Here is a 25,825-nt window from a genome sequence, read left to right as displayed (position 1 = left end):
CTGACAAGCTGGTTTTGCTTTATTTACCACCTGTTTGGGTGTTCCATATTGAGCTGTTCAATAGAACTACCCTGCATAATGCTGAAAGATGTCTCGCTGACCTGGTCTGTTATATTGATACCCACCCATGTTGTTTTTTTAATTTCAGGAAAGTGAATAACAAAAGCTCTGGTGGCAAGAGAAGTGACTAGTATTTCCTGTGTAGAAATAAAAACCAGGGGGGCGTGGTCTGGATGGCAACCTAGCAGGACGCACGTTCTAGGTGCTCCGCACTACAATCATCCTGAACATTACTGTAAAGTATACTGAAGGACTGACAGAGTCACATCATATTCTCCCAAACACCCCTTGGACTACGCTGACGAGGATATGGGAAAAAGTACCCAGAGGGTGCTCGCAGAAGCCGATTCCAAGCTGGAACAGTTTGCGGCAGCCCTTCGCAAAGTCCTCCGCACCAACCCTCCATGGATCAACCGGCACAGGCGCGACAGATACAGATCCGCAGCCAGCGCCGACACCGACTGATTTAATGGCAGCTATTTTGCAATTCAAGACCACCTTGACTACCACCTTCACATGCAAAATAGAAGAGCTGCGTGTAGACCTCTCCCTGATTAAGCAATACTTACAAAATGTCCGCGAAAGAACCTCCAGAGCGGAAAGCAGAATCGGGAACCTAGAGGACTGTACTGCTTCCCTACAAGAGTATCTGCGGCTCATACGTCATCAAGTACAGGCCAACACAGATCGCCTAGACGACATGGAAAACAGGCTGCGCCGGTCTAAAATCAGAGTGGTTGGTCTGCCGGAGCGCAGTGAAGGGACATCTCCGGAACAGTTTGCGGAGGTCTGGCTCAAAGATCTACTAGGCCCAGCTACCTTCTCGGCACAATTTGTAGTAGAGAGGGCGCATCATGTCCCTGCTAGGCCCGGACCACCCGGAAGAGTGCAATCCCTTGAGCATGTTACGTGTGCTGGAGTTACTTTGTATCCACCCGGAAGGGCACCACGCCCTTTTGTGATCAAACTACTGAACTACAGGGACCGTGACGCAGCCCTGAGACAAGCCCGAAATAGGGAGGCCCTGCAATACTCGGGTGCCCATATTTTGTTATACCCTGACTTCTCCACCGCAGTACAAAAGAGAAGGGGCTCCTTTATCGAGGTCAGGCGAAAATTGAGAGACCTGGGCCTAAAATACGCAATGCTGTTCCCGGCCAAACTGAAAGTGATGGGCGGTGACAGATCCCTACTTTTTGACCATCCTGCGGGTGCCCATGAATGGCTGGAAACCAGGCCCAGAAGGAGCCGCTCACCACACAGCCCGTGAGTAAACTTTCTGTTATTGCATGGATGGGCTCCCTGGGGATAAGTGCACTTCAAATCAACCTATGTCTTTACATACTCATTTCAACACCCAGACACACATAGGGGCTCCCCCTCCAGTTATGACAATATGGCTCTCTTACACCAAGCACACTAAGCAGCGACACTGCCGCCAGACACAGTTTTATGCGACAGGCCATTTGTGTGGTACTACCATTACATGGAGCCTAACTGTACTATGTAACGGCCAATGTTGGGCCGGAAACCTATCAAGCAACCGTCCTTTGGTACATCCATGACAACTCTCAACTTTAGTCAAACCATGAGCCAACACTCTGGATAACTATACTGGATCTCGGATGTACCAATGATCCTGCCCGTCAACCATTTATATTAAAGGAACGGCTACATGACCGCACCATAGGCTTCCTGAGATGATCCCCAGTTAACATCTTTCTTTTTCCAGTACCTGCAAAGCATTAGCAGTCTGTCACTCTATCTTGTCTTGGAATATATAGAGTCTGCATCAGTGCATACACCTAGTTGCCCTTTTCCACCTTCAACGCTCCTAATAGGCGACAGACTAGAGACTGGAACTGCCTTAATCACGTTCTGAGTTTCGAAAATTTCTTCCATTATGGGATACAGGTATCCCCAAGTTGGGGAGGGGATGCAGGATGGGGGGAAAATGTGTTTGACATGTATGTATTATCTTTCGACTCTACTCCTACCCTGGGCCTATATCTGACAGGGTATATCTGACCCCCTATAGGCTGGCCAAAATGTTCCCTAATGAATCTGATATCTGCTCTCGATGTGTGTGTGTGGGGGGGTGTTGGCTCATACATGCATATATTTTGGCATTGCCCAATTATCCAGATATTCTGGAAAGACATTGTGCTTTATTCCTAGGAAGCTTTGGACTTGCCTCGAATTTTATCTCCACTGACCTGCCTACTGGGAGTATTTGAAGATATGGGACTGAACCACTGCACCAAGATCTGCTATCTCCAACTTCTTTACGTTGCAAAGAAAGCCATACTCCTGAATTGGAAATCTACCGCCCCTCCGTCCCTGCCATTCTGGTTGAACCTAGTCAACTGCTCATTGCCAAACCAAAAACTAACATACCTTACCCGCGGCTGTCCACAGAAATTTAACAATATATGGGGCTCCTGGCTGACCTATAAAGACAACCCGGTCAATTCGCTGGGAAATGAGAATTGTTAAAATTCACTGTTTATGATTGCTAGTTGTGCTAACATGCCCTGCTCCCTGTACTTTGGCTCCCCTTCCTCTCCATCTCTTTCTCTCTCTCCTTTCTAATCTATCTTAATTTGAAAACTTGAAAATAAAAACCAGAATGTGGCAGTGCATAACACTCCTCTAAATGTCTTGAGAAAAGCTGTGTTTTCGGCTAATTTATTTGAAACTTCCTTAAAAACCCTACTAGTCCCCAGTGCCAGTGCAAACAACCTCCAGTTTACTCAGGGCTTGAACAAGAAGAATGCAGAAAGAAGATTTACATGCCTCCTGCCTGGTTTCATGTTATATGAACGATTACTGTTTTATGTACAAGTGCCTAGGGGAGAGGTAGAATTACAGGTATGTTACGTTGCTGGGTGGCTCCAGGAAGGAAGCCGAAGAACAATAGAAATCACTGACAAGCAGCAGCCACAGAACAAAACACTATGGCGGAAAATGCACGAGAGGCCCTGATGGCAGCCCTGAGGAGATTAAGCAGCAGCAGATTCAAGGAGTTTAAGGAGAAGCTGAGCACCTGGGATATACCTCTGGAGTATGAGCGGATCCCGCAGAACCAGTTACAAAAAGCAGGCAGGACAGGGGCTGCTATTCTTATTACAAGCTTTTATGGCAACGAATATGGACTTTCAAAGGCATTCCATCTAATAGATACAATCTGCCTCAGTCAGGAGTGTAAAAGTATAACTGCAAAGAAACATGGACGGATATTTCAGGGTGACATCTTCCGTCGGAAAGCCATACCAAATCAGCAGCTGGAGTATGGCAGTAAGAGTGACTACCTCTCTCCGGACAAGAAACCCTCAGAGGATAGTGACTGGGAAGAAATGATGAGCCTTTGCCCTGGTCCGATGACTAAAGTCCTCAAAGATAATAAAGATAAGAGCAGGGTTCTCCACCACAGAGGGACACCTGCATCAATACCAAGTGTGATACCAGCAACCTCCAGTGGCTCCAAAACCCAGGGGAAGAGACCAGAAGGGGACATGAGTGATAAACAGAACAGGTTAGACACTTACCAGGGACATCATTTCCCACATAACAACCAGCGAAGCTTGTCCCGGGCAGGATTCTACTATGTGGGGCCTGGGGACCGGGTGCGGTGTTTCTCCTGTGGGGGAGAGTTGGAGAATTGGAAATACTGGGCTGATCCCCTCACCCGACACCAACGCTCCTTCCCTGACTGCCCCTATGTGAAGGGGCAAGTAAAGAGGGAAAAGTTCCAAGTAAGCCCAGTGTCCATTACAGAAGGAGAAACTTTGACACAAGTGTCCCCTAGCTACTCCAGCATCTTTGGGGAGAAGGACAAATCCCTTGGGAGAATGAGTGATCAATACAACAGGTTAGAGACTTACCGGGGGCACAGTAACAATTTCCCACATAACAACCCGCTGAGCTTGTCCCGGGCAGGATTCTACTATGTGGGGCCTGGGGACCGGGTGCAGTGTTTCTCCTGTGGGGGAGAGTTGGAGAATTGTGAGTTCAGGGATGATCCCCTCACCCGACACCAACTATCCTTCCCTGACTGTCCCTTTGTCAAGGGGCAAGTAAACAGGGAAAAGTTCCAAGTAAGCTCAGTGCCCATTACAGAAGGAGAAACTTTGACACAAGTGTCCCCTAGCTGCTCCAGCAACCTTGGGGAGAAGGACAAATCCCTTGGGACAATGAGTGATGAACACAACAGGTTAGAGACTTACGGGGGTTACAGTTGTCGTTTCCCCTATAGCAACCCGCAAAGCTTGTCCCGGGCAGGATTCTACTATGTGGGGCCTGGGGACCGGGTGCGGTGTTTCTCCTGTGGGGGAGAGTTGGAGAATTGGGAATACTGGGATGTGCCCTTCACCCGACATCAACTCTCCTTCCCTGGTTGTCCTTATGTGCGGGGGCTAGTAACAAGGAAACACTACCAAGTACGTCCAGGACTCCTTGCAGGAGATAGTATGACACAAGTGCACCCCAGCAGCTCCAACATCTTGTGGGAGGAGAAACTCCTTAGTGACATGAGTGATGAATACAAAAGGTTAGAGACTTACCGGGGGTACAGTAACAATTTCCAGAAAAACAACCCGCTGAGCTTGGCCTGGGCAGGATTCTACTATGTGGGGCCTGGGGATCGAGTGCGGTGTTTCTCCTGTGGGGGAGAGTTGGAGAATTGTGAGTTCAGGGAAGATCCCCTCACCCGACACCAACTCTCCTTCCCTGACTGTCTCTATGTGCTGCACAAGGATCACGCTATGAAGGACCTGAAAGCATATTTACAGTCTCAGAAATTCCAAACCACGGCATTCTCATCTTCTGTAACAGATTATGATAACAGCGAGCCTGTGAAACGGCATTTCGGCAAGTGCACTGACCCCCCAGGTAAGATCTCCTTGGCACCCTCTCTGGCACAGAAGAACTCATTTACGTGGTAAAAAGTCTGCAGCAAAAAGGGTTGCCACCTGGCTGGTATTTTACAGGCCTGGAATGGGGGTAAGCCCAATGTTATGACTGATCCCAATGTTATTAATAGGGAATAAAGATAAATATATAGGAAGGTCAGTGATCCCAATGTTATTAATAGGGAATAAAGATAAATATATAGGAAGGTCAGTGATCCCAATGTTATTAATAGGGAATAAAGATAAATATATAGGAAGGTCAGTGATCCCAATGTTATTAATAGGGAATAAAGATAAATATATAGGAAGGTCAGTGATCCCAATGTTATTAATAGGGAATAAAGATAAATATATAGGAAGGTCAGTGATCCCAATGTTATTAATAGGGAATAAAGATAAATATATAGGAAGGTCAGTGATCCCAATGTTATTAATAGGGAATAAAGAGAAATATATAGGAAGGTCAGTGATCCCAATGTTATTAATAGGGAATAAAGATAAATATATAGGAAGGTCAGTGATCCCAATGTTATTAATAGGGAATAAAGATAAATATATAGGAAGGTCAGTGATCCCAATGTTATTAATAGGGAATAAAGATAAATATATAGGAAGGTCAGTGATCCCAATGTTATTAATAGGGAATAAAGATAAATATATAGGAAGGTCAGTGTCCCAATGTTATTAATAGGGAATAAAGATAAATATATAGGAAGGTCAGTGATCCCAATGTTATTAATAGGGAATAAAGATAAATATATAGGAAGGTCAGTGATCCCAATGTTATTAATAGGGAATAAAGATAAATATATAGGAAGGTCAGTGATCCCAATGTTATTAATAGGGAATAAAGATAAATATATAGGAAGGTCAGTGATCCCAATGTTATTAATAGGGAATAAAGATAAATATATAGGAAGGTCAGTGTCCCAATGTTATTAATAGGGAATAAAGATAAATATATAGGAAGGCCAGTGATCCCAATGTTATTAATAGGGAAAAAAGATCAATATATAGGAAGGCCAGTATTTTGTTCCAGAACCCTAGCAGCAAAGCCAATTACTACTTCCTCTGTAGTTACCCCCCTGCTTCTGGTACATTTATTACAACATGGCAGGTGGGTGTGGCCTGTCCCATTATTGTTCTCAGCTTAGACAGGAAGAGGGAAACAGGAACAGGAGTGAGTCATATGACAATAGCAAAACAGCAGGAATGCCCTTAACCAAAATGGCCACACAAGCAGGTTACTACAATAAGAATAGCCATATCACCTAAAATGATCATATTTATATTTTGCATACTTTTCTTTCTGTACAATCATTATAAGTGCAGCATTATATTTCTCAGCCTTTTGTAAGAACTTCCAATTAGGAACCTGTAGTGTTTAACAGCAGCTCTTTTAGGAAATGTTTGTTCATGTTTATTACTATGCAGCGCAGGGGACATTAGAGGCGCCTCTATATCAGGCCACATACTATGCCTTAGGGATGATACAGCCATGTGGAGCAGAGCTGGCAACTTCTCATCTTCGTATCTTGACAGCGCTATATAAATAAATGATGATGATGATCTTGTTTGTATATGGCAATAAGCTTTGTTCTTATTGGTTCAGGAATGTGACTGACAGTGTTGCTTCACAGAATGGTTATTTTATCTGTTTTGTGAAACAAAACTGTCATTTTGTGGAAAGAATGAATCCTGTGCTATAAAACTTTGCTTACTGTCACAGATATCTATTTTGTCAATCAAATCTAGCTTGACATGCACTAGTTAGTTACACTATTATATATTATGTCCAAGTTTTTTTTTACATAATTTATTCTGTAAGTAACTTTGCACATAAGTGTGTCCGTTACATGGAGGTTATACATTTGTGAGACAGATTGCTTGTTAAGTGTACAGAATGGAGTTTGTGATATAATGACATCCTTTTGTGCACTAACCAGATTTTGTTCTCATTCTTTAATAGAAATAAGTCTTTTGTATATTTTTTTTATCTGTGTATGGTCAAAAATACTTATATACAGTGAGAGACATTCATTCTGTGTATACAGAATGTATTTGGGACAAACGCATACCTCCCAACTGTCCCTTTTTCGGAGGGACAGTCCCTCTTTTGACAGCTCAACCCGCAGTCCCTCATTTGTACTGGAAAGTCCCTCTTTTCTCTGCACTGAACAGCCAGAAAAAGAAACAAAGTTTCTCACTTAATTGGCTTTTAGCAGAGAGCCCAGAACAGCTAACAGGTGCAAATAAGATACTTTGTAACAATTTTGAGACACAAAAACACAGTTTAGATAAGGAGAAATATTTTCAAACTTTCATAACCTGCCAAATTTTGTAAAACAAACATGGTAATTAGGGGGTGTGGCCACAGAAAGGGGTGTGGTCAAAAAATGCTGCGCTACGTGCGGGAAAATTTTTTTTTCCCCTCTTTTTACTTCCAAAAAGGTATGGACAAACGGCACCCCATATTATACAGAACTTGCAAGTTCACTCACCACATTCCCTGCACTGCTCCTTTGTTCAATTCCCTTCTCAAGATTGTGCCCTCCTATGCACCCTAGGCCCTGCCTACCCCTAGTTGCAGCCCCTGGTCTGGACTTTAAGAGGGGGGGACATACTGAGTAAAAAACAAGAATGTACCAGTGCATTAACCTGGCACAGCCTGGGAGTAGTAGGCAGCAGGAAGAAACAGATTGGCGGGACTAATATAATTTTTGCTAAAATTTTCAATAAATCAGGACCAAAACAAGGGATGGGCAGATGAGGCATGTGATCAAAGTTTAACTAAATCAACCTGAAACACTTCTTTTTCAGCACTTTCCTTCTTTATGTAAAGGAGACATATAGGATAAATGAAAAAACCCTAATTGTGTAGGCAATTATAAGTAATATATGGTGTTGCTTTTACATGGGGCTAAACATTAATATTATCTTTAAAAATAGCCCCTTTATTGGAGCTCCCAGCTATATTTTCTTTTATTTCTACTTTTCAGATATTATTCAGTATTTATTATTATTCAGAAGTCACACATGTAATGTGAATTATTTATAATGAAGCTTAGTTATGTCATCAGTTGAAAACAGCACTTAGTAATTTGTGTCACAGAACAACCCCTCCGTGACTTCTAATATCCTTATCATTTTCAGTAGGGGGTACATTATCCCTTATAATACATGAGTGATACTCAGAGTTCCCTGTATAACTCATTCTGCAGCCTTGTGTCTTTATATGGTCACAGAACAACCCCTCAGTGACTTCTAATATCCTTATCATTTACAGTAGGGGGTACATTATCCCTTATAATACATGAGTGATACTCAGAGTTCCCTGTATAACTCAGCCTGCAGCCTTGTGCCTTTATATGGTCACAGAACAACCCCTCAGTGACTTCTAATATCCTTATCATTTACAGTAGGGGGTACATTATCCCTTATAATACATGAGTGATACTCAGAGTTCCCTGTATAACTCAGCCTGCAGCCTTGTGCCTTTATATGGTCACAGAACAACCCCTCAGTGACTTCTAATATCCTTATCATTTACAGTAGGGGGTACATTATCCCTTATAATACATGAGTGATACTCAGAGTTCCCTATATAACTCAGCCTGCAGCCTTGTGTCTTTATATGGTCACAGAACAACCCCTCAGTGACTTCTAATATCCTTATCATTTACAGTAGGGGGTACATTATCCCTTATAATACATGAGTGATACTCAGAGTTCCCTATATAACTCAGCCTGCAGCCTTGTGTCTTTATATGGTCACAGAACAACCCCTCAGTAACGTCTAATATCCTTATCATTTACAGTAGGGGGTACATTATCCCTTATAATACATGAGTGATACTCAGAGTTCCCTGTATAACTCAGCCTGCAGCCTTGTGTCTTTATATGGTCACAGAACAACCCCTCAGTGACTTCTAATATCCTTATCATTTACAGTAGGGGGTACATTATCCCTTATAATACATGAGTGATACTCAGAGTTCCCTATATAACTCAGCCTGCAGCCTTGTGTCTTTATATGGTCACAGAACAACCCCTCAGTGACTTCTAATATCCTTATCATTTACAGTAGGGGGTACATTATCCCTTATAATACATGAGTGATACTCAGAGTTCCTTGTATAACTCAGCCTGCAGCCTTGTGTCTTTATATGGTCACAGAACAACCCCTCAGTGACTTCTAATATCCTTATCATTTACAGTAGGGGGTACATTATCCCTTATAATACATGAGTGATACTCAGAGTTCCCTGTGTAACTCAGCCTGTAGCCTTGTGCCTTTATATGGTCACAGAACAACCCCTCAGTGACTTCTAATATCCTTATCATTTACAGTAGGGGGTACATTATCCCTTATAATACATGAGTGATACTCAGAGTTCCCTGTATAACTCAGCCTGCAGCCTTGTGCCTTTATATGGCCACAGAACAACCCCTCTGTGACTTCTAATATCCTTATCATTTACAGTAGGGGGTACATTATCCCTTATAATACATGAGTGATACTCAGAGTTCCCTGTATAACTCAGCCTGCAGCCTTGTGCCTTTATATATAGTTAAATAAAATTGGGTTGAAAAAAGACAAAGTCCATCAAGTTCAACCCCTCCAAATGAAAGTATTGTTTAGTATCAGAATAGCCTTTGATATTATGTCTGTCCAAAAAATCATCTAAGTCCCTCTTATTGTCATTAACTGAATCAGCATCACAACATCACCCGGCAGTGCATTCCCCAACCCCACTGTCCTGACTGTGATGAACCCCCTACTCTGTTCCTTTAAATGAAACTTCTTTTCCTCTAGTCTGAAGGGGAGGCCTCTGGTACGTGATTCTCTTTATGGGTAAAAAGGTCCCCTGCTATTTGTCTATAATGTCCTCTAATGTACTTGTAAAGTCTAATCATGTCCCCTCACAAGCGCCTTTTTTCCAGAGAAAACAACCCCAACCTTGTCAGTCTCCCCTCATAATTTAACTCTTCCCTCCCTCTAACCAGTTTAGTTGCACTTAGTCTCTGCACTCTCTCCAGCTCATTTATATCCCTCTTAAGGACTGGAGTCCAAAACTGCCCCCATACTCCAGATGAGGCCTCACCAGGGACCTATAAAGAGGCAGAATTATGTTTTCATCCCTTGAGTTAATGCCCTTTTTTATACAAGACAGAACTTTATTTGCTTTAGTAGCCACAGAATGACACTGCCCAGAATTAGACAACGTGTTATCTACAAAGACCCCTAGATCCTTCTCATTTAAGGAAACTCCCAACACACTGCCATTTAGTGTATAACTTGCATTTATATTATTTTTGCCAAAGTGCATAACCTGCATTTATCAACATTGAACCTCATTTTCCAGTTTGCTGCCCAGTTTCCCAATTTAGACAAAACTGTGCAAAGTGGCAGCATCCTGCATGGAACCTATAGTTCTGCACAATTTAGTCTCATCTGCAAAAATAGAAACAGTACTTTCAATGGCCACTAGGGATGTAGCGAACGGCGGAAAAAATGTTCGCGAACATATTCGCGAACTTGCGTCCAAAAATGCGAACGGTTCGCGAACGTCGCAAACCCCATAGACTTCAATGGGAAGGCGAATTTTAAAAGCTAGAAAAGACATTTCTGGCCAGAAAAATGATTTTAAAGTTGTTTAAAGGGTGCAACGACCTGGACAGTGGCATGCCAGAGGGGGATCAAGGGCAAAAATGTATCTGAAAAATACATTGTTGACACAGCGCTGCGTTTTGTGCTGTAAAGGGCAGAAATCACACTACGTCACTCAGGTGATGTTTCTGGACACGGAATGTGAAAAAGCTCACACAGCTAGGTGGCACTTGGTTAAAGACTGGGCAAACAATGCCTGCAAGGGCAACGTATACAGTAGTGGATACGGAATATATTATTGCTGCTGTAAAAACATCACTCAGGTGATGTTTACGGACACGGAATTATTATTGTTATTTAGACAGAATGTGAAAAAGCTCACACAGCTAGGTGGCACTTGCATACCTCCCAACTGTCCCTCTTTTGACCACTCAACCCCCTGTCCCTCTTTTGTACTGGAAAGTCCCTCTTTTCTCTGCACTGAACAGCCAGCAAAAAAACAGTTTCTAACTTAATTGGCTTTTGGCAGAGAGCTCAGAACAGCTAACAGGTGCAAATAAGATACTTTGTAACAATTTTGACTCTGGTTGGTGCTGGTAGTGGTGAACTACTAGGAGGCGCAGCACACCAGTCCCTCTTTTCGCTGAACTGAACAGCCAGAAAAAAAACAGTTTCTAACTTAATTAGCTTTTGGCAGAGAGCTCAGAACAGCTAACAGGTGCAAATAAGATACTTTGTAACAATTTTGACTCTGGTTGGTGCTGGTGGTGGTGAACTACTAGGAGGAGCAGCACACCAGTCCCTCTTTTCTCTGAACTGAACAGCCAGAAAAAAAACAGTTTCTAACTTAATTAGCTTTTGGCAGAGAGCTCAGAACAGCTAACAGGTGCAAATAAGATACTTTGTAACAATTTTGACTCTGGTTGGTGCTGGTAGTGGTGAACTACTAGAAGGAGCAGCACACCAGTCCCACTCCCCAACACAGCTAGACTAATAGCACTGGGCTCTTACAGTAGCAAAGTACAAAAAACAAAAAAGAAAATAAAAGCAGTCCTTACAAGGACTATTGGGTTATTACAGCAGTCAGCAGATGAGATCAGAAGCAGTGCCCACAGCAGCTACATACAGAGCACTGCAGTAGAAGGTAGATTACTAGTCAGCAAAGCTAACTAACCTAAACTCACTGTCCCTCAAATCCCTGCAGAGTTCTGTCCCTACAATACAGAGCAGTATCAAGTAGATTACTAGCCAGCAAAGTTACTATCAACTGTCCCTCAAATCACTAAACAGCTCTCTCCCTACACTAGCTCTTCCAAGCACACACAGGCAGAATGAAAAAACGCTGCAGGGCTTCAGTTTATATATGGAAGGGGAGTGGTCCAGGGGGTGTGGGGGTGGTCCAGGAGGGAGAGCTTCCTGATTGGCTGCCATGTATCTGCTGGTCTGGGGTGAGAGGTCAAAAATAAGCGCCAGCTAAGGCGAACCCAAATTGGCGAACGTCGCGCGACGTTCGCGAACATTCGGCGGACGCGAACAGCCGATGTTCGCGCGAATTAGTTCGCGGGCGAACAGTCCGCGACATCCCTAATGGCCACCTCCAGGTCATTAATAAACAAGTTGAAAAGCAAGGGACCTAGTACAGAGCCCTGCGGTACTCCACTAACAACACTGGTCCAATTAGAAAATGTTCCATTTACCACCACTCTTTGTAGTCTATCTTTTAGCCAGTTCTCTATCCAGGTACAAATACTATGTTCCAGGCCAACATTCCTTAATTTAACCAGTAACCTTCTGTGTGGCACTGTATCAAATGCTTTAGCAAAGTCTAAGTAAATCACATCCACTGCCATCCCAAAAGCGAGGTCTCTACTTACATTCTCATAAAAAGAAATTAAGTTAGTCTGGCAAGATCTATTACGCATAAAACCATGCTGGCACAAACTTATAGTATTATGATTTGCTATGAAGTCCAGTATCTTATCCTTTATTAACCCTTCGAAAAGCTTTCCTACCACTGACTGACTAACTGGCCTATAGTTTTGAGGCTGAGAACGGGATCCTTTTTTGAATAGAGGCACCACATTAGCAATTCGTCAGTCTCTCGGCACTATGCCAGATCTCAATGAATCCTGAAAAATTAAGTAAAGAGGTTTGGCAATCACAGAGCTAAACTCGCTAATTACCCTGGGATGAATACCATCTGGCCCTGGACCTTTGTTAATCTTAACATGTTCAAGTCTCTTTTGAATTTCTTCATGTGTGAACCATGCATCATTAGTTGTATTACTAGAATTGGGACTATTAAGAAGGAAACCTTCACTTACTGGTTCCTCATTTGTATAGACAGATGAAAAATATGAGTTCAGAATCTGCGCTTTTATTTTGTTTTCATCAACCAGCTGACCCCCCTCTGATAGTAAGGGTCCCACCCCTTCCTGCTTCATTTTTTTACTATTAACATATTTAAAATATAATTATTTTTTTTTTACTGCTTGCTGCAATATCCTTTTCTATATAAATTTTAGCTTGCCTTATAGCTTCTTTGCATGATTTATTGGCCTCCTTGTACCTTATAAATGATTCGGCTGTACCAGCTAACTTGAAAGCCTTAAAAGCAGGTCTTTTCTTAACCCTCAACACCGCTTCTATTAACCAAAAAGCTTGCAACGACGTTCCTTCTTAATGGAATCTGACAAGAATTACAGGCTTTTAAAGACTTCCATTTGTCGTGTTTAACCCTGTGAAAAGCATCACTTATATCAGAGATCCTTATACTTCACAGTTGCACTTGTGTGTTTATTACTCCATAGAATTTAAAACCCCTCAGTGATTCTAATATCCTTATCATTTACAGTAGGGGTACATTATCCTTTAATGCATGAGTGATACTCAGAGTTCCTGTATAACTCAGCCTGCAGCCTGTGCCTTTATATGGTCACAGAACAACCCTCAGTGACTTCTAATATCCTATCATTTACAGTAGGGGTACATTATCTCTTATAATACATGAGTGATACTCAGAGTCCCTGTATAACTCAGCTGCAGCCTTGGCCTTTATATGGTCACAGAACAACCCTCAGTGACTTCTAATATCCTTATCATTTACAGTAGGGTTACATTATCCCTTATAATACATGAGTGATACTCAAGTTCCTGTATAACTCAGCTGCAGCCTTGTGTCTTATATGGTCACAGAACAACCCTCAGTGACTTCTAATATCCTTATCATTTACAGTAGGGGGTACATTATCCCTTATAATACATGAGTGATACTCAGAGTTCCCTGTATAACTCAGCCTGCAGCCTTGTGTCTTTATATGGTCACAGAACAACCCTCAGTGACTTCTAATATCCTTATCATTTACAGTAGGGGGTACATTATCCCTTATAATACATGAGTGATACTCAGAGTTCCCTGTTAACTCAGCCTGAGCCTTGTGTCTTTATATGGTCACAGAACAACCCTCAGTGACTTCTAATATCCTTATCATTTACAGTAGGGGTACATTATCCCTTATAATACATGAGTGATACTCAGAGTTCCCTGTATAACTCAGCCTGCAGCCTTGTGTCTTTATATGGTCACAGAACAACCCCTCAGTGACTTCTAATATCCTTATCATTTACAGTAGGGGTACATTATCCCTTATAATACATGAGTGATACTCAGAGTTCCTGTATAACTCAGCCTGCAGCCTTGTGTCTTTATATGGTCACAGAACAACCCCTCAGTGACTTCTAATATCCTTATCATTTACAGTAGGGGGTACATTATCCCTTATAATACATGAGTGATACTCAGAGTTCCCTGTGTAACTCAGCCTGTAGCCTTGTGCCTTTATATGGTCACAGAACAACCCCTCAGTGACTTCTAATATCCTTATCATTTACAGTAGGGGGTACATTATCCCTTATAATACATGAGTGATACTCAGAGTTCCCTGTATAACTCAGCCTGCAGCCTTGTGTCTTTATATGGTACAGAACAACCCCTCAGTGACTTCTAATATCCTTATCATTTACAGTAGGGGTACATATCCTATAATACATGATATACTCAAGTTCCTGTATAATCAGCCTGCAGCCTTGTGTCTTTATGGTCACAGACAACCCTCAGACTTCTAAATCCTTACATAGGAATCCTAAAACATAGTAACAGAGGTTGCAACCTCATGACTTAATATCCTACATTACAGGGCCTGATGATACTAGACCTGTCTGCCTGCGCTTTGCTTATATGGTCACAGAACAACCCCTCAGTACTTCTAATATCCTTATCATTTACAGTAGGGGGTACATTATCCCTTATAATACATGAGTGATACTCAGAGTTCCCTGTATAACTCAGCCTGAGCCTTGTGCCTTTATATGGTCACAGAACAACCCCTCAGTGACTTCTAATATCCTTATCATTTACAGTAGGGGTACATTATCCCTTATAAATACATGAGTGATACTCAGAGTTCCTTGTATAACTCAGCCTGCAGCCTTGTGTCTTTATATTGGTCACAGAACAACCCCTCAGTGACTTCTAATATCCTTATATTTACAGTAGGGGGTACATTATCCCTTATAATACATGAGTGATACTCAGAAGTTCCTGTATAACTCAGCCTGCAGCCTTGTGTCCTTTATATGGTCACAGAACAACCCCTCAGTGACTTCTAAATCCTTATCATTTACAGTAGGGGGTACATTATCCCTTATAATACATGAGTGATACTCAGAGTTCCCTGTATAACTCAGCCTGCAGCCTTGTGCTTTATATGGTCACAGAACAACCCCTCAGTGACTTCTAATATCCTTATCATTTACAGTAGGGGGTACATTATCCCTTATAATACATGAGTGATACTCAGAGTTCCCTGTATAACTCAGCCTGCAGCCTTGTGTCTTTATATGGTCACAGAACAACCCCTCAGTGACTTCTAATATCCTTATCATTTACAGTAGGGGGTACATTATCCTTATAATACATGAGTGATACTCAGAGTTCCCTGTATAACTCAGCCTGCAGCCTTGTGCTTTATATGGTCACAGAACAACCCCTCAGTGACTTCTAATATCCTTATCATTTACAGTAGGGGTACATTATCCCTTATAATACATGAGTGATACTCAGAGTTCCTTGTATAACTCAGCCTGCAGCCTTGTGTCTTTATATGGTCACAGAACAACCCCTCAGTGACTTCTAATATCCTTATCATTTACAGTAGGGGGTACATTATCCCTTATAATACATGAGTGATACTCAGAGTTCCCTGTATAACTCAGCCTGCAGCCTTGTGTCTTTATATGGTCACAGAACAACCCCTCAGTGACTTCTAATATCCTTATCATTTACAGTAGGGGGTACATTATCCCTTATAATACATGAGTGATACTCAGAGTTCCCTGATATAACTCAGCCTGCAGCCTTGTGTCTTTATATGGTCACAGAACAACCCCTCAGTGACTTCTAATATCCTTATCATTTACAGTAGGGGGTACATTATCCCTTATAATACATGAGTGATACTCAGAGTTCCCTGTATAACTCAGCCTGCAGCCTTGTGCCTTTATTTGGTCACAGAACAACCCCTCAGTAACGTCTAATATCCTTATCATTTACAGTAGGGGGTACATTATCCCTTATAATACATGAGTGATACTCAGAGTTCCCTATATAACTCAGCCTGCAGCCTTGTGTCTTTATATGGTCACAGAACAACCCCTCAGTGACTTCTAATATCCTTATCATTTACAGTAGGGGGTACATTATCCCTTATAATACATGAGTGATACTCAGAGTTCCCTGTATAACTCAGCCTGCAGCCTTGTGTCTTTATATGGTCACAGAACAACCCCTCAGTGACTTCTAATATCCTTATCATTTACAGTAGGGGGTACATTATCCCTTATAATACATGAGTGATACTCAGAGTTCCCTGTATAACTCAGCCTGCAGCCTTGTGTCTTTATATGGTCACAGAACAACCCCTCAGTGACTTCTAATATCCTTATCATTTACAGTAGGGGGTACATTATCCCTTATAATACATGAGTGATACTCAGAGTTCCCTGTATAACTCAGCCTGCAGCCTTGTGTCTTTATATGGTCACAGAACAACCCCTCAGTGACTTCTTTTCACTACTTGTGATTTTGCATTGTTGCAGAAAATAGTTATTTCGTGCTAATTTTTAGTTCCTTTTTTAATAAATTGCGAGTGTTTAAAAAATATTATCAAGTATATTTGCGGTTGCTTTTTTTCACTGCTTCTTGAATATTAATAAATCTGCCTCAGATATGATGCCCACATTGTCACCTGTATTTTCATTTGATCTTTATGTTAAGTCTTCAGAACTAAATGAATGCCTTTCTGTCTCCTCACATTCCACATCAGTCTCTTCCTTATCTAGAGACCCACCCCTGAGGGGCTGTAATAAACGGGGGAAGAAGAAAAAAAAGAAGAAGAAAAGAGGTAAGCAGCACAGTTATGTGTACCTTTCCCCCGGCCCCTTATGGGTATAAATACAGTATATTAAACGGATATAAGAATCAGCACTGTGGGGGAAGGGGAGGATAGACAGACATTGTATATAGAGCAGTATTTTACAAAATCAACACAAAGCACTCAAAGTGCTCAGCTCTAATACAATATAAAGTGGTACAGGTATGGGATCCGTTATCCAGAAACCCGTTATACAGAAAGCTCCGAATTATGGAAAGGCCGTCTCCCATAGAATCTATTATAATCATATAATCCAAATTCAAAATGATTTATGTGTAATAATAAAACAGTAGCTTGTACTTGATCCCAACTAAGATATAATTAATCCTTATTGGAAGCAAAACCAGAATATTGGCTTTATTTAATACTTACATGATTTTCTAGTAGCCTTAAGGTATGAAGATCCAAATTACAGAAAGACCCACTACCTGGAAAACCCCAGGTCCCGAGCATTCTGGATAACAGATCCCATACCTGTACTTTCAATAGTCAAATGAAACCATTTTACAGTGAAATAAACCTTTAGGCTAATGGATCAAAAGGAAATCTGTGCTACCCACATGCAGTAAATCTCCTGAAAATACCTTTGCCTTCACTAACATTCACACCAGTCAACCCAACTTTATTCCTAAAATGAGATTAATAGTCATAATTATGAGATTAAAAATCAGAATTATGAGTTTAAAAAGTCATAATTCATCAGATTCTTTTTTTTGCTGGCCCCAGTGCTCTTCCGTATATTACCCTAAGTGGAAGAATAAAATGTAATTCATTTGTTTCAGTTCAAGAAAAAACAGCTTTTGAAGAAATGCAAGCAGAAACTGCTGGGGGGTTAACAGAAGAAGTTGCCAGAGGGTTGGAAGACAGTTCCATTGGAAAGTTGGAAGAGAGAGTCACTGGAGAGTTGGAAGTAGATTTTGCTGAATGGTTGCAAGGTAGTTCCGCTGAAGAGTTGGAATATAGTTCCCTTGAAGAGTTGGAAGATGGTTCCACTGGAGAGTTGGAAGAAGGCACTGTAGGAAAGTTGGAAGAACACGTAATAGAGCAAACAAAGGAGCCTTGTGATTGGTCCAGCAGAAGTGTCATGGAATGTAAGCTCTGTGGAAAGGTGAGACTTCCTGTACTCAATATCTGCATTTTCATGCAACTTAAAAACTATGCAGGAGTGACTAGTCACAACTACACTTATGCACAGATAATATGTGTCTCCATTTTAACAGAGGGGACCCTGTGAGATTTACACATGATAAGCAGTAGGGATACATGGATAGAGAGCAGGCTGAGGTGGTGGTAAATGGACCATTTTCTAATTGGACCAGTGTTGTTAGTGGAGTACCGCAGGGCTCTGTACTAGGTCCCTTGCTTTTCAACTTGTTTATTAATGACCTGGAGGTGGCCATTGAAAGTACTGTTTCTATTTTTGCAGATGATACTAAATTGTGCAGAACTATAGGTTCCATGCAGGATGCTGCCACTTTGCACAGTGATTTGTCTAAGTTGGGAAACTGGGCAGCAAACTGGAAAATGAGGTTCAATGTTGATTAATGCAGGTTATGCACTTTGGCAAAAATAATATAAATGCAAGTTATACACTAAATGGCAGTGTGTTGGGAGTTTCCTTAAATGAAAAGGATCTTGGGGTTTTTGTAGATAACACGTTGTCTAATTCTGGGCAGTGTCATTCTGTGGCTACTAAAGCAAATAAAGTTCTGTCTTGTATAAAAAAGGGCATTAACTCAAGGGATAAAAACATAATTATGTCTCTTTATAGGTCCCTGGTGAAGTCTCACCCAGGCCCGGATTTGTGGCAAGGCCACAAAGGCCTGGGCCTAGGGCGGCAGAATATTAGGGGTGGCAGAATATTAGGGGCGGCATGCCGCCCAGCCGCCTCCCAGGGAGCACAGCTCCCAGCACTCCAGTGCAGGCGCACATGCGTGTTCGCACCAGAGGGGGTAAGTGGCTGGGCGCTAGGACCACCTCTAAATCCAGCACTGGTCTCACCTGGAGTCTGTGGTACAATTTTGAGCTCCAGTCCTTAAAGGGGTTGTTCACCTTTAAATTAATTTTAAAATAAAATAGATTATTATAATATTTCAGCAATCTAGTGGCTAGAGTCTAAATTCCCCTAGCAACCATGCATTGATTTTAATAAGAGACTGGAATATGAATAGGAGAGGCCTGAATAGAAAGAGGAGTAATAAAAAGTAACAATAACAATACATTTGTAGCCTTACAGAGTGTTTGTTTTTAGATGGGGTCAGTGACCCCTATTTGAAAGCTGGAGTCAGAGTCAGAAGCAGAAGGCAAATAAATCAAATACTATAAAGAAGAAATAATTAAAACCAGCTGTTGATGTCAGCGCGCAAACACGTAGCGTTTTGGCGCCAAATTCAAAATAAAGGGACACCCAGGACGCTGGTTCAATGCCCAATTATAGGATTTGTTTTAAGCAGGATTTGTTCCTAAATTCATGTTTATTGTATTCCTGTATTTTGGACCTTGCCTGAACCTAGACTTTGCTATTTATCTGCCTGCTATTGAACTACTGCCTGGATTTGACTATCCCTTGTCTGTTACCGCAAACTTGGACTTTTTACCCGAAGCTTCCTCCTTGGTCCGGACTTCCCCAGCTGGCAGCAGATTGGCCCCTGACATTTATAATCGGGCCATAGACCCTACTGAGGAAGCTACACCTGATGTGGGAAGAGCTCTCCAGGGATTGGCATCCCACATGGAAGCGTATGAAGCTCAGCAGGTCCGCATTGGGCAAGTACTTGATACTCTCCTTAATGGGATGCCTTCTGGGCCCCCTAGTTCCCCTGTGGCACCTATGCCTCCTCCTGTGGTCTCTTCAGCTGGTGAACCCCGCATTCCTCCACCGCCTTGCTATAGTGGGGATCCTCTTGCCTGCAGAGACTTTGTTAACCATTGCCTTATACAGTTTGTATTTCAACCTTCACAATATACTTCTGAGCCAGCAAAGGTGGGGTACATAATGACCAGGCTGGAAGGCAAACCACTCGAATGGGCAACCCCAATGTGGGAAAAGAATTCCCCTTTGATCAATGATGTCAAGACTTTCCTCCAGTCGTTCCAAACTGTTCCTCCCTATGGCGCACGGCGCGCACTTCTGGGTTTTATACGTACCGGCATGATGACATTATTGCGCATTGCATAGCCCCATATAGCCCCTATCCTCACTCTTATTCGAATGGGGGGTAAACCTAATTTGTGGCCCCTCCTGCCGTGGAAGCCTTCCAATCCCAGAAGGACGCTTTCACTTCTGCTTCGGTCGTCCGTCATCCTGACCCTTCTTTATCGAGGTGGATGCTTCCGATGTTAGGGCCGGTGCTATTCTTTCCCAAAGACACTCTGCTGATGGAAAGACTGCTCAAGCTCCCCACAATACCTCTCTCCAGGCGCTCAGTCCTCAGTGGGGACAATTTAAAGGACGACTTGGTTTACAGAGAGGTTGCTGAACAACTTGAAGAACTAATTGCCCTTACAATTAAGATCAACACTCATATTAGAGACAGAGACAAGCAGATAAAGATTGTGGGTGAAGATTTTAGCCTGCCTTGGCACCACGTTTCCAAAGACTTCTTCCGAACTCTCCAACACCACTCCTGTTATGCCTCCCGAAGAGCTATGCAAATTGGTAGGGCACATCTTCCTGAGCAAGAGAAACTCTGGAGATATTCAGTTAGATTGTGTTTATACTGTGGAGGCAAAGCTCACTATACTAATAACTGTCCAGTGGAAACTCCAGTGCCTAGGTAAGATAATGGAGTCTTATCTGGGCGGCATTGAACCTTCTCCCCAAAAGAAGTCTCATAGTGTTTACATGCAAGCCTTTATAGACTCTGCTTTTTGCTTTTTCGGTATTCCCCTGTTTCCATTGTCTACAGCCTTGCAGTTCATAGCCATTGATGATAGCTGAAACCTCTGCTATGAAGGAATATATTCAAGACAATCTTCAGCGGGTATTTATAAGGCCTTCCACCTCACCAGCTGGGCTGGATTATTTTTTGTGGCGAAAAAGGACAGTGGGTTACGTCCATGTATTGATTACAGGGTCCTTAATAAAATCACGGTTAAGAACCGCTATCTCTAAACTTTTTATCAGCTAAGAGGGGCAAAAATCTTCACAAAGTCAGATCTTCATGGGGCATACAATTTAATCCACAAATGTAAGGGGGATGAATGGAGTACGGGATTGGCATTATGAATACTTGGTAATTCTCTTTGGCCTTTGCAATGCCCCAGCCATCTTCCAAGAATTCTTGAATGATATCTCTTGAGTTTGTCTGGGACAATCAATAGTTATTAATCTAGACAACACCCTTATTTTTACCCACGACTTGGAAAGTCACAGAACTCCTGTGAAGGAAGTACTCTCTCGTCTGAGAGAAAATTCCCTTTTTGCCAAATTGGAGAAACACATCTGAAGTGTCCAAAATTCCTTTTCTTGGCTACATTATCTCTCAAGAGGGATTTAAGATGGACCCTTCTAAAATCTCTGTGATCCAGAACTGGCCTCTCCGACATGTACCAACGCCATACAAAGATTTGTCAGTTTCTACAGACAGTTCATCAGAGGGTTCTCCTCCTGCATAGCCCCTATCCTGGCCCTCATCTGTAAGGGAGGGAAACCTAATTCTTGTCCCCCACATGCCTTGGAAGCTTTTCAATATATAAAATAATCCTTTGCAACTGCTCCTATCCTCAGACATCCGGATCCCCTTCAAACCTTTTTCATCAAGTAGATGCCTCCAACATTGGGGCTGGAGCTTTTCTATCTCAAAGACAAAGTGCAGATGGGAAGTTACACACCCATGTACATATTTTTCCAGGGGATTCTCATCTGCCGAGCAGAATTTGCCACCCAGATTCTGTCTGTTCAATCTTCGGCACCCAGAAATACCCCCATTGGGATGGTATACCTTCCATATGAACCCGCCTTCCCATCCTTCAACAAACCCACTGTTCTGAGCAAGCTGGGCATCCTGGTACTAAGAAAACTTTGCATCTGTTAGGTTACCTCTACCCATTCCTACTGGTCCCTGGACTCACTTAGCCATGGACTTTATTGTTGAGCTGCCACCTTCCAAGGGTTACACAGTTATTTGCGTAGTTATTGATCGTTTTAGTCAGATGTGTAAACCAAGCACTGGAACAGTTCTTCAGAAGTTATGTATCCTTTGTCAGGATGATTAGTCAGACTTGCTTCCTTGGGCGGAATTTGCTCACAATAATGTCTCTCTCTCTTCTTGACAGTGTACAGACAACACCCCAAGCATTCCCTCAAGACTTGCTGTTGTCAGACATTCCTGCAGCTAATGATCATGTGGCCCACATGTCTGCCATTTGGTCTGCCACTAAAGCGAATTTGGAAAAGAGTTCCTTGTCTCATAAGGGTTATGCCAACAAAAGACATATATCCTCTCCCCAATACTTCCCAATAGGAGATAAGGTATGGCTCTCCACCAGGAACAATAATCTTAAAATGCATCACTTCTAGTCTGAGCAAACTCCTCCTCCTTTTGTCACCGTTGATGGTCAACAGGAATATGAAATGGAAAAGATTCTAGATTCAAGATTTTTCAGGGGATCATTACAATTCCTCATCCAATGGAAAGGTTTTAGTTCAGTAATGTTCCTGGTAAAGCACTCTGATATCCACGCTCCGCGATTAGAAAAATTCTACAGACAGTTTCTTCATAAGCCGGAACTTAGTGGTCCAGAGGCCCCCTGGGGAAGGGGGTACAGTCAGGAGCGCTCCGTTGTGGAGCCCGAAAAATAGGTTCAGCACGATAGTATTCCTGGGTGTTTCTTATTATCTATATTGTTTCTTGAACTTTGACCCTTCGCTTTGTTATTGACGACAACTGTTCTCCACTTGCCTCTGAACCTTTGCCTGTATACGACTTTGAGACTTCTTTATTCCACTGGTACCACAAATCAGACTCTGAGTCCTCCTTGGTTCCCGACTTCCCCACTTGTAGAGCCTTAGGCCCTGACAGTTTTGTTAGACAACTTTTATTACATGTACATTTCTTTTTCAGGTTCCTGATGCAATCAAAGTTCATACTAGAAAAGATGGTGATAAATACAGGTACTTCCTACAATGCATTTATTTCAGTTCTTGTATTAGTGTCCAACTTATGTTTATGAAGATTGAATTGAAGCATATAGGAGCATGTAGCATCCCAGGTTATACATGAGGACAGTGCTGTCTAACTTGTACCAAGGACCAGAATTTTTCTGGCATATGTGGTGGATGGCGGATAATGGAAGCCAGTGTTGACCACTTCTCTTTTTAAAGGAGACATATAGGATAAATGAAAAAATCCTAATTTTGTAGGCAATTATAAGTAATATATGGAGTTGCTTTTACATGGTGCTAAAAATTAATATTATCTTTAAAAGGGGCAAGTCATTAAAAAACTATACAAAATAAATAAAAAGTTGTTTAAAATTGGCCATTCTAGAACATCCTAAAAGTTAAATAAAAGGTGAATCACCCCTTTAAAGGAGATACAGGATAAATTAAAAAAAACCTAATTTTGTAGGCAGTTATAAGTAATATATGGTGTTGCTTTTACATGGGGCTAAACATTAATATTATCTTTAAAAATAGCCCCTTTATTGGAGCTCCCTATAGATGTTCTCTGGTCCCTGTCTGTGTTTCACATGAGGGGTGGGCGTGTCCCTGCCAGAAGCACAGTAGGAGGGGGACAGCCAATCACAGCCCTGCAGTCACACAAGCACAGACAGGCTTCAGTTCCCTATCAGGTCCTGCTAGCTGCTGATTGGTTCCTGTCCTACAGTGCAGTGAGCTGAGTGCACAGCCTGGGAATTCAGGGAGCAGCAAGTGGAAGAGAAGGGAGGGATTATTAGGGGTTTTGCAGAAATATTCAATAAATCAGCCTGAAACACTACTTTTTTAAGCACAATTCTTCTATATCTAAATAAGTATAATACACTGGTACATTCTTATTTTTTTTTTACAAAATATGTCTCTTTTAATTGTCCCATTGGCTTGTTTGCAAAGAGCACTGCCATGTTATTCCACATACAATTCTCTAGTTAATGGCATCCCTCTGCTGCATTAAAGTAGATTTTTTTTTAAAATGTTCAGACTGAATATAAGCCCAGTTTGCCAGATTCATCTTGTTTTGAATTATCAATATCAGAGGCAGTTGTTAAATGACCATACACATGTCCTACCCTCATATCTCAGGTTTGGACTTCAGTCCACTTGTAGTGGGCCACCCCATGTTGCTTTCCATGTGTACTACAGTTGTTAGAATTGAGGATACCCATTAAGTAAGACATTTGTTTGCGCCCAGCTATCTGTAGGTATGAAATATATAATCTTATTTATAGTAGGGGGTAAATTATCTCTTTTAATACACGAGTGATACATACAGTAGTTCCCTGTATAACTCAGCCTGCAGCCTTGTGTCTTTATATGGTCACAGAACAACCCCTCAGTGACTTCTAATATCCTTATCATTTACAGTAGGGGGTACATTATCCCTTATAATACATGAGTGATACTCAGAGTTCCCTGTATAACTCAGCCTGCAGCCTTGTGCCTTTATATGGTCACAGAACAACCCCTCAGTGACTTCTAATATCCTTATCATTTACAGTAGGGGGTACATTATCCCTTATAATACATGAGTGATACTCAGAGTTCCCTGTATAACTCAGCCTGCAGCCTTGTGCCTTTATATGGTCACAGAACAACCCCTCAGTGACTTCTAATATCCTTATCATTTACAGTAGGGGGTACATTATCCCTTATAATACATGAGTGATACTCAGAGTTCCCTGTATAACTCAGCCTGCAGCCTTGTGTCTTTATATGGTCACAGAACAACCCCTCAGTGACTTCTAATATCCTTATCATTTACAGTAGGGGGTACATTATCCCTTATAATACATGAGTGATACTCAGAGTTCCCTGTATAACTCAGCCTGCAGCCTTGTGCCTTTATATGGTCACAGAACAACCCCTCAGTGACTTCTAATATCCTTATCATTTACAGTAGGGGGTACATTATCCCTTATAATACATGAGTGATACTCAGAGTTCCCTGTATAACTCAGCCTGCAGCCTTGTGTCTTTATATGGTCACAGAACAACCCCTCAGTGACTTCTAATATCCTTATCATTTACAGTAGGGGGTACATTATCCCTTATAATACATGAGTGATACGCAGAGTTCCCTGTATAACTCAGCCTGCAGCCTTGTGCCTTTATATGGTCACAGAACAACCCCTCAGTGACTTCTAATATCCTTATCATTTACAGTAGGGGGTACATTATCCCTTATAATACATGAGTGATACTCAGAGTTCCCTGTATAACTCAGCCTGCAGCCTTGTGCCTTTATATGGTCACAGAACAACCCCTCAGTGACTTCTAATATCCTTATCATTTACAGTAGGGGGTACATTATCCCTTATAATACATGAGTGATACTCAGAGTTCCCTGTATAACTCAGCCTGCAGCCTTGTGTCTTTATATGGTCACAGAACAACCCCTCAGTGACTTCTAATATCCTTATCATTTACAGTAGGGGGTACATTATCCCTTATAATACATGAGTGATACTCAGAGTTCCCTGTATAACTCAGCCTGCAGCCTTGTGCCTTTATATGGTCACAGAACAACCCCTCAGTGACTTCTAATATCCTTATCATTTACAGTAGGGGGTACATTATCCCTTATAATACATGA

At 42.0% G+C, this 25,825-nt stretch overlaps 1 protein-coding gene across 1 annotated transcript in view; it reads left to right on the top strand.

The window, feature by feature from the left end:
* Nucleotides 1-3,010: 3,010 nt before the first annotated feature.
* Nucleotides 3,011-25,825, top strand: part of LOC108703939 — a 33,246-nt gene continuing 10,431 nt past the window's right edge. The window contains exons 1-4 of the mRNA XM_018240246.2: nt 3,011-4,950; nt 16,965-17,042; nt 17,855-18,180; nt 23,138-23,187. Coding sequence (XP_018095735.1) covers nt 3,018-4,950; nt 16,965-17,042; nt 17,855-18,180; nt 23,138-23,187 — 2,387 coding nt within the window. The 5' untranslated portion in view covers nt 3,011-3,017. The remainder of the gene's footprint in view (nt 4,951-16,964; nt 17,043-17,854; nt 18,181-23,137; nt 23,188-25,825) is intronic.

This window comes from Xenopus laevis, chromosome 9_10L (genome assembly GCF_017654675.1).
Source record: "Xenopus laevis strain J_2021 chromosome 9_10L, Xenopus_laevis_v10.1, whole genome shotgun sequence".
In the NCBI taxonomy this organism is placed as follows: domain Eukaryota; kingdom Metazoa; phylum Chordata; class Amphibia; order Anura; family Pipidae; genus Xenopus; species Xenopus laevis.
This window is presented reverse-complemented; position numbering and strand designations above follow the sequence as displayed.